Raw genomic sequence first — 14945 nt, 5'->3', positions numbered from 1 at the left:
GAAGGGAGGGAGAGAGGGAGGGAGGGAGGGAGGGAGGGAGGGAGGAAGGAAGGAAGGAAGGAAGGAAGGAAGGAAGGAAGGAAGGAAGGAAGGAAGGAAGGAAGGAAGGGAGGGGAAGAAAAGTTTAAAAAAATCTATGACTTCTTTTCTAGCACAATCATAGTTCCTGATTTTGGAAACTTATTCATTCATTAAACAAGCACTTACTGAATGCCAGATATGTTATAATGATATCTGAGAAGTTAACCACTATCTCAGATATAGAAAGAGAAATTATTTCTCCACTGTAATACGTAAGTCTCTTTGGACACAAACCACTGCATTCCATTCCCTAATTTACACTAATGAGGAGTAATTCTTCAGTGAGCACCATACAGACCCTGCTGCTGCATTGCCGAGGGAGACTTGTTCATGGGAGAAGCAACCCTGAGGAAGATGCGCTGCCGCCAGGAGATTCGGCGAGGAGTGACAGGGGTTCCTCCAACATTCAGGGAATCATTGCTGCAAGTAGACGAGGTCCTTTTTCTCCCCTCTCCATCACTGCAGAAAGCAAATACGTAAATATATATTTGTAAGGATCACTGCATAACCTGGTTCTTTGCAACGATATGGTAGCACAAGCCATTCACAAGTCCCGCCACGGGCAAGCACAGCCACAGGCAGCATGGAGCAATGCATCAGGAGGCACACTGGGCACCCAGGCCACCACATCTCAGGGAAAAAGCACTCCAGGCCACAGCCCAGTCATGAGAAGCTCACCTGTTTCTACTCATTCCATAGTAGCCCACCTTTTAAGTCCTAATGTAAGGAATGCAAAGGTTGCTTAAGTAATGAAGTCATGCTTTGCTAAAAATTTCAAATTAATAGTATACTCTAAGCAACGTCAGTATTCCATAAAAGGTTCATAAAGAACTTTTCTTATAGTTCTTATAGAATAGGCTAATAAACATAGCTTCAAATTGGTTATGAGTGTTAAGATCTGCCTCCGAATTGATCGCTACCAATAACTGGATCATTGGCAAGAGTAACCTGAATTAAGGCAGAACAGTCAACTTTGGGATTGCTATTAGGTAATATGTTAAGAAAAAACTGGTAAAATAAGATTGAATAGGTTAATTTAAAAATATTAAACATATTTTTTATAGTAGGACTAAACAGAGACTGTAATCTTCTAGCAGCACTGCAACTCTCCAAAAAGGAAATAGTGTACAAAAATTCCCTTATTCAACCCCAGCTTTTTGGGAAGGTTTGGGGTGTCACACCCTTCTACATAAGTCTTTCAGAAATGTGTGGAAAGGCTCGTCTGCTCTAAGAACTTCCTGTCCAGGAAGGTCGCTCTAAGTTATGCTAGGCCTATCTGCAATCAAAGGTCATTATGACTCAAATTTACTTTTGAGACCAATTATGTCAGTAGCTGGAATACCAAGCAATAATTGTTGCTGTTAGTGATGGGAATACTTCACTTTTCTTGAGTTTCAAGGCCTCTGAGCTTCCCTGAGAATGAGGAAGAGGCAATGTTTATAGGTGTGATACCAATAAGTGAAGGTGCAAAAATTTTGATGAAGTCAGGAAGTGTCAGCTCCTAAGTCAGAAAAGAAACTCAGGTTGAAAAACCACACCCACCTAGATTCTCAACTGAGCTCTGTGGTGCTGGGGTAATCAGAGGTCAGGAGACATTCAGACCTGCCTGTCATAGTTTTATTTACTTCATGTACCACATATCAGGTAATTCCATTATTTCTAATCTTGAACTATCATCCTGGAAATATTACTTCTGAATTAGCTAAATGAAGGTTAATACTTTCAAGCTGCTACACAGACAGCAGCTGTCATGATGTACTATGATACTTCAGAAAGTGGCTGATGTATATCTCAATATAGTCAAACTTCCTTCACTGTGTATCCTGGATAAAATTATAACCCTAACTTATGTCCATGGTTCAAAACTCCCTGAAATATTGAATACATTTGTTCATCTTTACTTCCACTTTGGAAAGTATTAATTCAAGTATTACCCTTTTAGAAACTGTGATTCAGATGTCTATATATAATAGTCATATCCTGATAAACACTTTCATTTTATTGTTTTTTAAAATATATTTTTATTTATTTCAGAGAGGAAGGGGGAGAGAGAGAGAGAGAGAGAGAGAGAGAGAGAGAGAGAGAAACATATTATAAAACAATGATGAGAGAGAATCATTGATCAGCTGCCTCCTGCATGCCACACACTGGGGGATCAAGCTCATAATCTGGGTATGTGCCCTGACCGGGAATCGACCCATGATCTCCTGGTTCATAGGTCAACCACTGAGCCACACCGGCCAGGCAACACTTTCATTTTAGTAACATTATCTCATCGGCAGTTATTTGCTAAATGCTAGTTCATGGGGGTATTTCTAACTCCTAGTGTAGTAACTAGCAAATAACAGTAATAACTCAATAAATATCCATTGAATAAATACTGTAAGACAATATGAAACATTTAACTCAGAAGGTTAGTAAAATGGACAAAAAATAATATTGGCTGGGCTAACATGACAGGAATAAATAAAAGATGAACCTTATTAAAATCTTTAGTTGGTAGTCATAACTTTTAAGTTTTTCTAGCAAAAAGTTGTTTCCCAAAAGTACAGACTAAGCTGTTGATGGCACTAGTAGCTATCAACAATGAAAACAGTGTTAGTAAACAACATAAGGCATCTTTTTTCCAAGTAAGTGTTGTTCCTGTCCTATCTAAGGGCATCTAATTTATAATTTAAGCCTAGAAAAGCAAAGTAAATTATGTAAAAGCACTTATTTCAATCCCTCACAGGTGAGCTTATCTTAACCTCTTAGTAGCTCTAATAAAGAATACTACAGTAAACCAAATCAAAGGATTCTTAAACTTTTATATTTTAATGCTGGAATTGAACCATCTTTTGAAAATCTTCTGATTCACTGTTAATGACATATCAAGTGTTTAGAAAGAACTACAAATAAGACTGGGAAGTATCTATATCAGTTTTACTACTATAAAGTATAGACTTTGGGGAGGAATGTTATAAAACAAGTACATAAAGTAGCCTTACATTAGCCTTACATATTTGAAAATTTCATAACGTCTACAATTTTAAATCCTGCAATCCAAATGAAATGCCAATGACCCATTGTCCTCCCATGTCTGGAATTCAACAATGAGTAATAAGCCAAAAATTAGCAGTCAAAATATAAGATAATAATATACTGAAAGCACTTACATAACAAACCACTGACCTTTATCTGGTACTAAAAACCGACATCCTGAAAAAGCAGTTTGGTGGCTGAGATAAGGCATAAGCTGCGAGAAGATATGGATTCAGAAGCCAGGGTCCAGATAAGGGTTTCAACAGTCAGTGCATAGAGACAACTTACAGTACTTTAATCTTGGATTTACATGTAGTCAGCAATCTGACATTCTTAAATTGGTAATTTCAAGAATCAAAACCATGTGAAAGATAATGCATGAAAATTCTTATATTCCACCTTGAAAACTACACTGGGGACTGCTGACCCTCAGAAAGCAGGCAGGGGAGGGTGGGTGGGAAGACATCAACCAATGAACTTGTATGCACATATGCATAACCCATGGATAAGGACAATGGGTTAGTGAGAGCCTGGGGTGGGGAGGATGGAGCGGGCTGGAAGAGCTTAATGGGGGGAAAATGAGGACCTATGTAAGACTTTCAACAATAAAGATTTTTTTTAAAAAAGTGTCTGGAGACCAATAGGAAGTGAGCCAGTGATGTGTTTCAAAGGGAAGCCTTGGATTTCATGGCAGCCATCACAAGCTCCCAAGATTTGATGCTCCTCTTAAAAGAGTAGTAGCAGTGAAATAAAGCACTAACAAATTTGAAAAAAAAAGAAAACTACACTGGGATAAGGTGAAAAATGTGGGGGTGGGGTGCTATTATTATATCTTTTAATATACAAAAGATTGGTTGTTTGAATTGTTTTTGTACTTGTAACATTAGTGTTCACTTTGACTTCTCCTTTAAATTTAGCAGGTAGCCAAGCACAATGTCCACTTTTTGAGTGAAAATAAAAACAAAACAACATGTACTAATAATAAAACTAATACAAAAAGCGCACACTATGTGCCAGGCATTGTTCTAAGCATTTTACAGGTATGAACTCATTTCATCCTCACAGCACCTTTGGGGAAGGTGTTATTACTATTTCCATTTTAGTGAGAAACCTGAGGTAGAAAGAAGCTAAGTAACTTGCCCCCAGTCCCATGGATAATAAGTGGAGGAGCCAGAATTCAAACTCAGGCATTCGAAATCCAGGAACTTAAGTGCTGTGGTTTATCTCGCCAATGTAAACACTTTTTGCATCAGTTCAGAAAAGGTCTATAAAATCTCAAAACCAAAGCTGTCAGAACTCTAAGGATCCCCTGTATTTCTGGTGAAAAATGTCAGTCTCTAATTAGTAGTAAGTCTTTTGGTCGGTATTTCTCTTTTCATTTATTTGAATGGAAAAATGTAATTTATTTCAGCAGATAAATAACTTCAGAGTACTATTAGGTATTCATTTGTGTAAATGTCTCACTTCCTTTTCTTTGCTGTTAAAATCATTGCATTCCAAAATGTAAAGACCTTTTTATCTTTAGTTAGGAGGGACAAATCAAAAACACATTAATAGGGTGGAATATACACATATTATCATATTAATTATCTTTACATTTTTAAAATAATGAAACAAATTAAAAACATTCCCTTATTTTTCATATAATCTTTTCTTCTCCTTCTGTATTTTGGAATATCAACATGTGCATTATAAAACTGCTTCCCAAGAAGCATACTCTGGAAATTTATTCTGTGCCAGCATTGCTTCTATTTAAATGTATTAAATTAAAAATGAATAACTAGGAAGGAAATACAAGGTGGAGAACTCCCACCTATTTTTGTATGGGTGTATTCTATATATTCTTCCTATTACTAGTCACCACAATCTATGAACAAAATGAGGGCCTATAAGGGGAGGAAATATGTGTACCACAATGAGGGCTGGTAGGCATTTCTGAGCCCTTCTGGATGGAGCCTTGATCAAAAGCATAGATATGAGATGAAGCACCCCTCCCACAGAGCTTCAAGGTAACTTTTTAGTAACATATTCTCCAAGCAATTAGAGCCTTCACCACATCAGCTATTAAATTAACATGATGGTTCTTATGTTAATACAGAATTGTTAATGCTCACTTGCCAGATTTAATAACGATTAAATGACTGGATATTGTACAGAACAAAAGCATTTTAGTGACCACTCACAGGGTCTCAACTTTAAGAAAGATGCCAACATGTTTTATTTCCCACCAGGGCAACCTGGATACACTTTTCATAAAGGCAAACTCTTAGGCCAGGATCTGTTGTACAAAGGTGTTGTTCTGCTGAGCAGCAAACTGCCCTTCATCCTTCAACTCCGAGCACCCATCTAAAACTACTAGCTTCATAAAGTCCAAATAAATGACTACACACACTGATTAAATGTATAGCTAAATCACAATGTATTACAACCCAGGATAGAAACAAAACTTGATTAATGTAATACTATTTAAAAGAAATCTAAAAAGGCTTTCTCTTTGTAAATGTCCCAAGAAAGGCTGCGTGGAACATGATGAAACTTTAGTTTTTTTGCACAGGATCCATAGCACAATTCAAGTCACAATCGCATCAGGTGCACTAATAGTCTATCTAAGTCCTGGCTTTCAATTGGGTAAACCATCTATCATCATGAAAAATCTTTACTAATTAAAAAAAATTGAGATTGAACTGTTCTAGTGGAAATCAACATACAGCATCTGAGCTATGAGTCAAAAGTGATAGATGAATCAGTGGAACGATGTGCAAATCAAAAAAAGAATGAGGAAAACAAAAAGTTTTATTTCCTAAACTCTACACTGAATGCAAATTTTATTTTAAAAGCAAGTTTTTTACATTGGAATTGAAAGTATCTCTGGGTAGCTTATTTACTTACATCCTTTTAACCTAAGATTAAGAAAATGATAGCAAGCAAGACATTAATTTTCCCACAGCTTAACGTAAACATATGTAAAATAAGGAAATCATAGGACAAATGACATGTAAGGTAATAAACAGATCCAATTCTATGCTGTTGTAAAACCTAAAAGGACAAAAAGTAAAACTAACATTTCCATTAGGCTTTTAAAAGCAGATAAGAGTTATTATGTAAATGGTCTTATAGCCCACCATAAAAAAAAGTAAAGGTCAATTACAAGTATCCAAAAAGCTACTTTTCACTTTTCCAATGTGGCCAAAATAATTTTTGAGATAATATTTTTCTCCTTGTACATCTCATTCTAGTTCAGTCTTTAATACCATGTTTTTAATCCAACTTGAAAGAAACCTAAATGTCAGTGGTCCCCAACAGGAAGATGGGCATGCCTGTCTTTCACTGAGCTGGGATACAGGCAAAGCATGGACATTGGAACAAGGCAAAGAGTACCCGTTTCCAGTTAACTTGTTCAGCAGTGACCCTGGATGCTTACCATGGAAGCATGCTGGTCAAGAAGAAGAAATGTCATCGCTGATGTGGTCAGACTTCCACATTAAGGAAGTAGGTGTTTTCCAGTGTCCAGACCAGTGGGAGGTCTGGAGGCCTCTGCAGTGTCTCAAAGTACCCAACGTGACAGAAATTAAGATGGGCAGAAATAGATTAATAATCCTCTTCAGGTCAAAACCAGAGTCAATTTAATGAGTAGGTTCTTATTTCTGCATTTTCTTGGGATTTAGAATGAATTACTTATATGTATATATGTACCTCTAAAATAGTTTATATAAGGAATTTATATGTTCTAACTCTTACTAATTCAAAATTAAAATTAGGCTTGGCTTGAAGGGTACAGCACAGTTCTAAGGAAATCTCAACATGGAATAGAGTAGAAACAGGATTTCCTATGGTCATCTGTGATCTTTGATTATACCATGTGTCATATTTTTTCTACTGTGTAAACCTCATAGCACCAGAATGATAGCATGCATTCAGGAGACAGCCAAAACTGCTTTTAAACTAATATTGCTATGCAGTTGGAAGAATTTATGAAATTTTTAAATAAAAATATTTAGACCTCTAATCACCTTGATTCTGAAGCAGTGTCCTGTCTAGTTCAACAGGAAAACAAGGAATGACATTAGCACAAAGAAAGAGACTTATGTCCAAAATCAGGATTTAGAATAAAAAGGCATTCCCGTAAGTCAATAATGCATAAATAAGGTTATTTCAATAATGAACCAAAATGAGTGATTATGCTATTTTTGTCAGTGAATACGAGAGAACCAAAACTGTCTAACAAAGTACTTCATCAACAAAATCTTATTTTATCATTGAAGTTTTATAAGTAAATAGAAATAATGACTATCATTTTACTGTTGACAAATGAACTTCAATATAAATAATTTTTAATTATAGCCTTAAAAGCTGAGAAGCAATAATAAGGCGTGATAAGATGCCTGTTGATAGAAAAGACATATTACACATTTGATAAACGGATATTATATAAATATACTGTATCATCATAGACAATTATTGTTTAGCTACTAAACAATGAAATAACATTAAAGTTTAAAAAATTAATTTGAAGTAAGGTATTCAAAGCATACACTTATTCCCTTTCCTTTACCATTTTAATGCTGTGCAAGTGAACCTACTAATCAACAAATCATGACATTAAAAATATCTTGACTCCTTTTTCTCAGCCTGTTAAAAACAATAACCTGACATCTTTTTAATAATTCAAATAGTGGTCCTAGAGAAGGATGCCAAATCTGAATTTCAAATTTCAAATTAATATGTCTTCTAAAAAGTAGTATTTGTTAACCTATATGCTAACCTATTCTCTCCCTCATTTGATGATGCATATTTAGAGACCCACTCTATAAAACCAGTAAGTATACCCAAATGAAAAGGAAAATGTAATTCATAGTATTATGAACCTCTTCCCCTCAATATTCTGAGTAGTTCCAGATGTCATGGCAACAGTGTAAGTATGATGTTCTCTCTGAAAAGTAGTGATGATGAGAGATGTAGAGTTCTGAAGTCAGTGAATTAAAACCACACTCTTGACTCTCCTCCTTCATAGTTAATACTGGTACACACTAAACTATTTTGAGTAAAGGGACATGATGTATGCAACCTATTCACAAATGGGTTAGAATTTTAAAATGTCTATATGTATGCATGTATATATTCCTATGTAAATGAACAGAGAGAATGATAAATGAACAGAGAGAATGATAAAGCAAGTGGGGCAAATATTAAAGACTGATGAATCTGGGTAAAGAGTTAGCAGAAGTTCTCTATAATATTTTTGCAACTTTCCTGTAAACTTGGTATTATTTCCAAATGCAAATTTAAAAACACTCTCTTCAAAATTGTAACTAGTCAATTTATGTCTAAGTGACTTACTCATTGAAATAAACCTATTAAAAGTTAATCTTGTCTGACAGTTTTATTACTGGGTCAACAATAATACATAGAAATATACAGCTAAAGACATAAACAATAATATCATGGACATTACTCTTTAAAAGCAAAATCTATAATAAAAGCATAATATGCTAATTAGACTGGAAGTCCTTCCAGACAACCTTCCTGATGAAGGTGGGGCTGCAAAGGAAGCCCGGGTCCTGGGTGCCAGAGGGAAGCCAGTGCCAGCAGCCGGGGGAAGGAAGGCCTACTCTTGCACGAATTTTGTGCAGCAGGCCTCTAGTAAATAAATAAGTAAAAATAACCCATGTGTCCATCCGTAAAAGAGTGGATAAATCTAGCATTAAATGGAATACTATACAGCAATATATATGAATAAACTAAAGTGTATATAAAAACAGGAATGTCACAAACTGATGTTCATGAAAGAAGCCAGATATAAAAGAATTTATACTGTATTGTTCTATTTAAATGAAGTTCAAAACCAGGCAAAACTAAGCTATGGTATTTGAGGTCAGGACAGGCATGCTGGTTGTGTGGGAAAATGGGATGAGCTGCAGGGCTGCTGGCAGTGACCAGGCGGTGGTTACACGGAATGTTCACTCTGGTGAGCTGTATGGTTATATTTTTAATACCAGTAAAAATACTTCAATGAAAAAGATTTAAGTGTCTTTTTAGCCTATTGATTCCATGCTGTCAAATTATTAAAAAGCATACAAAAGTATAGAAAGTGCTTTCTGATTTTTAGAATTTCTGAGAGCCAAGAAAACATTACAAAGTACACAAAAAAAAATAGCAAAATGTTTAATGATCCTACAAATTTATAAGTTCTCTTCATGTTTAAACAGAGCACTTCAAATAAGATAGCACAGCAAAAAGGTGACCTTTTTCAATGCAAAATGAACATTTAGTTGACTTCTGGACTTTTAATATCCTTCTACTAAAATGAAATTAGAGAGCTAAAGGAAGCTATGAGAAAGAATAATATAAGATGTCCAAAAAATGTATATACATACTTTGAATAATTACAAAGGCAGTGTTTATTAAAATACATTTCATTTTCAAAATTAAGCTATCAGCTGTTAAAGTGTGTGTACATTTTTTGGGGGACACCTTGTTCACACATCTAAGCAGAAACTACTCAAGAGTGAACATATAACCTTATATTAAGCACTATAAATAATCCTTTAAAGGTCACTGATTTTGTACTCTACATCCTATTCACAGCTAACCTTTGACCTTCTTAATGGCTAGCCCAGCCGTGGGCAAACTACGGCCCGCGAGCCGGATCCGGCCCGTTCGGCTGTTCTATCCGGCCCACGGAGCCGAAAGAGCGGAGGGTTCTCTTGCTCTCCCCTCCGCTCCTTCACCAGCAGCAGTGTTAACATGACAACGTCGGGAAACATGGCCGCAGCTCCTTCTTCTGAGTGGGCGGATTTATATCCACCCATTCAGTAGAAGGAACAACCTCTCAATCTTCCAGAGGCTCCTGGTAATGCCCGCAGACGCTTCCCCCGACATCACCCTGGGAATGCGTAGACACGGTATCGTGGTGATGTAGGGAGCCACGCCCCTGGAGAGCACAGTATCAGAGCCTTTCTGAGGTAAGATTAAGAGCTCTACTCAAACACAATTTTTTCCTGTTCCCACATTCTGTACATCACAATGACTTGTTAATAAAAACAACAAAGACTTTCAGCTTTTAGTCACTTCAACTGGTGGCCTGTCCTTTGTCACAAAACCCTGAAACAGCACCAGAAGAGGTGCAACTGGAACTCATCGATCTTCAGTCTGACTTTGTCCTAAAGGAGAAATTCAGCTCTCTTGAACTAAGAGACTTTTATGCTTCACTTAATGAAGCCACTTTTCCAAACATCCGGAGGATGGCACAGAAGATACTCGTGCTGTTTGGGTCAACCTATGTTTGTGAGCAGACATTTAGTGTCATGAACATCAACAAAGCCCCTCACAGATCCAGCTTAACTGACGAACACCTCAGATCTATCCTGAGAATAGCCACAACAAAACTAACTCCAGACTTTGATGCATTAGCTAAAAAAGGAGACCAACAACACTGTTCCCACTGAAGTTGATATTTTAAAGACCAAAAACCTTTCAACCCAGTCTACATTGCCATCTACATCTACGTCCCGGGCATAATTTGGAAGTTGCACTAAAGAAAATGTTTAATTTACTGTTTACACATTTTGTTCTTTTCTATTTGTTTTAGTTTTAAATTATTTTATTTAAGTTTAATTTGAAAGGCTTTTGTACCTTTCCTTTGTTAGGCAATTTTATTTTGCCTTTGCCATCTTCAATATAAGGTATGTTATTGTGCTATGATTCCTCCATTTTTTGAAGTTTCAAATTATAATAATTTGTGTTTACATTCTTCTTGTTAAAATGTTTGAAATGAATAAAACTATTAAAATAATAAAAAAAAAAGACCGTACCCTTTTATGTAATGATGTTTACTTTGAATTTATATTAGTTCACACAAACACTCCATCCATGCTTTTGTTCCGGCCCTCCGGTCCAGTTTAAGAACCCATTGTGGCCCTCGAGTCAAAAAGTTTGCCCACCCCTGGGCTAGCCTCATTGTCACTTTCAGGCCTGGTTTTGTTTCTGGAAGGAAACTGTGATTCCCCAAATGCTTACTTTAACTAACATAACAATAAAAAACTGCAAATAGAGTTCAAAGTGTTGTATTCTTATTAGTAGGTGGTACTATAGAGATAAGGCAAACTGATATTTTTATGCATGCACATTCTTGGTTCTCTAAATTCATTGCATATTCTACATATACATTTTACTATATTTTATGGCAAACTTCCTTTAAAATTCCTCCCCTAAGGTTTTCCCCAAAAAAGCCTTTTAAGATAAATTCTTCATCAACTTCTTCACTAGAAATTCAATGCTTGAACGTGTACTAATTCAGAGAAAAGTTCAGATTCAAAAGTTCATTAATCCAATATTAGTAATCTTTGTTGGAGTGAAAAATATTGGCACACATGGACGAAAGATACTCAGAGATAATTTAAGGAAGAGTCTAATTTAACTAATTACTGAGGGTATATGTTAACTTTGGGGATTTCCTAAATCTAAAGAAAAGGAAGCCAAAAGCATACAGAAGATTTTAGCGGCACCCAGGCTGACTGATAGCATGTATTCCTCTCCTTGAGTGCAAGAATTGCCAATTATCAAACTACTCAAAACAACTCAAATGTCCCATCAAGAGAATGGATAAGTTGTGATGTATTAAATGGAATACTATACAGCAATACAAATGAATGCGCCAAGCCATGCATAAAAACAGGAATGAATCAATCTCATAAACTTCTAAGCCAACAGCAATCCCCTTAGAAGACTTCCCAACTTAACCACTTCTTTCCAAAGGGACGAACACCCCACTAAGAATATGAATGATTAGTAAGAGTTCATAATTTCAAATTTTTATAAAAGGCAGTTTTCCAAAATCACTACATCTAATTTTGTGTAGGGCAAAGAACAAAACTTAAAGGCTATTCATTTTCCATATTGGTAACCAAACAAACTTAAATGTCTACAAAATTCAAGAGCTCTCTCATGAGAGTGTTGCTGTCAACACGATGCTGTACCCATTATGTGACTTACACTGAGATTCAGAGAAGTGAGTCCTTGTCATTGAAAAATCAAAGAAATGCCTAGGAAATATCCTGTATACTTAAAAATAAAAATATATTATATCTATCACTTCAGTACAATTGTTTAAATCAGTGGCTTTTGGATTCCCCAAGGCAAAGACACATACAAATAGTACAATAATAATAATAATTTTAAAAGATTACCATGTACCCAAAAAGCTGGTTTTAAAAGTTTCAAAACGCTGGCTATAAAAGTTTTCTTAATAAAATTAAGTGGAATGAAAACCAATATATTAGAAATAGATTAGAACAAGCACAACATAAGGATGCATAAAAGTCACTCCAAAATTAGCCACTCTTTAGTTAACACATCAGTATATCACACTGTGGAAAATGTTGCTTTGCAAACAGAGGACACTGATCTCACCTGATTTCATTTTCATACTGTGGGGACAGTCTACCTGAATTCTGGTAAAAGCCTTTCAGGAAAGAGGGGGCAGTGAAGGAAGGGGCAGAGAAGGAAGTGTGCAGACTTGGAAGGCTGGAGGAAGAGTTACTCTCCTTGTGCATGCGCCGAGCAGATGGAAGAATGCTGAGTACAGAAAACACAGCAGATTGGTCTTAATTTATATTTTGGAAAAACCTTCATTCACTATGAAAAAGTATATAAACAAGTTCTTGTTATTCATGTAATCTATCCTAAAGGCTCAGGGCTGGATCTGATGGTGGGGGCGGGGGGGGGGGGCGCGATGGAGGAGGGGAACATGCAGTTCTCTCTGTTTAAAAGTATGACCTTGTTTCACCCTTTCACAAATTGAATTCCTCGGTGTTTGTCTCTAACAGTTTCTTAACAATTTTAGGACAAACAGTGTTTGTTTTTACATGCAAAGGACACTTTAAGGGGAAAAAAATAGGAAAGCACAAAAAATTACAGGAAACAAGTTCCAGAAGGAAAAAAACGATTATCAGTAGTTCAAAGACTTCACTATTTTAAAGACATAAACTCTTCTAACAATTTAAAGACAACATGTTTGGCTGCTGGAATCATCTTATCTTTGGCCTAACAAACATTTATGCCCATATTCTTTCCTGCAGCCATGGTTTTATATGAAGCCCCAAATCGCCAGCATAGGTCTTTTTATTTTTAGAAGATTCTTTTCCTAGCATGTTTTGACAACAATACAAATAGCATCTTTTTAGATTGATAGAAATTATTTGACCTTATACATTATAAAATGTAGAAAGCCTAAGGAAGAATAGATATCGTTTCTAGTTTAAGATAATATTTTAAATTCTTAACAATAATTTTTCCTGAAAATATAAAGTGATCATAAAAAAATCTTGATAACAATGTAAAATTTAGCCTCTTTTCACTTAGAGTTCTGGTTTTTGTTTTTATTTTCTTTAACTGGGATCTCTACCAGGCCCTGTTTCTCCTATCAAACTCACAGGGAAAGAAGAAAAAGAAAATTAGTTCTAGGATATAAATTCTGATTTGTATTACACAGTAAGACATATAAAAATTCTACTACTCCAGGTTTACCCCCATTATTATTTCTTATCAAATTCCAACAATTTGGGTGAGTTATATTTTTAAATAACCAAGTAAAGTAATTCCTATGGCTACTTCCTGTTAGTTAGGCTGTGTGTATTCTTTATAGATATCACGTTATTCAAGATAAAATTTTTAACAATTTTTTGATTTGGCTTTAACTTATTATGAAGTAAAATATAATTTTTGTCTCATGCATGAGGGTAATTTAGGTGATTTTTTTGAACCCTTGTACTTTCCTGTAGGCCTCCAGGAAGTTCTGCTACTCTGTTATTTTATGAATTTGCTGACTTTGTTTCATTAAGTGATCAAGAAGACACTGATAATATGTCCTGTCAGCAGGTTATTCAGGCGAAACCACATGTATAATATCTTGCTTCCTCTGTTTTTCTGGAAAAAAAAGTTTCCATCCAAAATGCTTTAACTCAGCTCTCTGGGTATGCCTTCAATCTTGCCTTGTTTCCCATAGTAACTAAGATTTTTATCATTCAATTTATTTTGATGGTCTTTCTAAAAACTAAAGGTAGGCTACAGCACCAAGTCACAACAAATCTTGACTCCACCGTATCAAAACAGGTTGGAAGGAGAACTTTACTTCCCATTGCAGAGAGAGGTCTGGACTCACCTGCACTGTTCGCTGGAGCTCTGCCTCAGGAGAGGGGAGCGCACCCCATGAGCCCTCCCATCCTGCAAATTCAGCTTTCTCTTTGTGATCGAAGGCGGGTGGCTGAACGTGTGTGCCCGTCTTCGAAACTGTGGGGAGTCAGAATCCTCTTCGGGGAACGTCTGCCAAACAGAGGCCTGTGGGGAGGCTGGGGGGGTCCCTGGCGGAGAGTCTCCCGGTGAGTAGTCCTGAGAAGCAAGCAGAAGTGAGGTCTCTCTTTCCCACAGAGATCATGGCAGACCTGTCAACACAGAGCTCAGAAAGGACAGGGAGCCTCTTCCTCCTGAGCCAACACAAAGCTGGTGGGTTTTTTGTTTTTTATCATTCGATCCATGCTGAAGGCTAATCAGTATCACCACAACCCATTTCTTCTGATAGCAGCATCAGTAAAGATAGGCCAGAAAGCGAAAGGGATGATAAGAAAAGGTATTCTTTTCCCTAACGCTTTGTGGTAAAATGCTGTGGCATTTCTCATTGCCAGAAAGATGAAAAGAGATCATGACAAAAAAAAAAGGGTGGAGTCTGCGTTTACGTATCTACTGATTTCCATGACATATCAGTTGCATGCTTCCTGTACTCTCAAAACAATATCACAACGTTTAAGTGTCCAAGTCTGGTGGCAAAGCCTTCAGGGAAATAAAATAGA

At 36.3% G+C, this 14945-nt stretch overlaps 1 protein-coding gene across 4 annotated transcripts in view; it reads right to left on the bottom strand.

The window, feature by feature from the left end:
• Positions 1-14945, bottom strand: part of TBC1D4 (TBC1 domain family member 4) — a 205028-nt gene that overhangs the window by 29621 nt on the left and 160462 nt on the right. The window contains exons 10-13 of one of the 4 annotated variants that reach the window (XM_080659061.1): positions 14261-14487; positions 12511-12675; positions 7113-7136; positions 380-540 (exon numbers count right to left, since the gene is read on the bottom strand). In XM_080659061.1, the coding sequence (XP_080515187.1) occupies positions 380-540; positions 7113-7136; positions 12511-12675; positions 14261-14487 (577 nt within the window). The remainder of the gene's footprint in view (positions 1-379; positions 541-7112; positions 7137-12510; positions 12676-14260; positions 14488-14945) is intronic. The other 3 variants (XM_080659062.1, XM_080659063.1, XM_080659064.1) reach the window with 3 other exon arrangements.

The sequence above is a fragment of the Plecotus auritus genome (genome assembly GCF_963455305.1).
Source record: "Plecotus auritus genome assembly, chromosome: 3".
NCBI lineage: Eukaryota > Metazoa > Chordata > Mammalia > Chiroptera > Vespertilionidae > Plecotus > Plecotus auritus.
The sequence above is the reverse complement of the archived record's forward strand: the minus strand, read 5'-3'. Positions and strand labels throughout refer to the sequence as shown.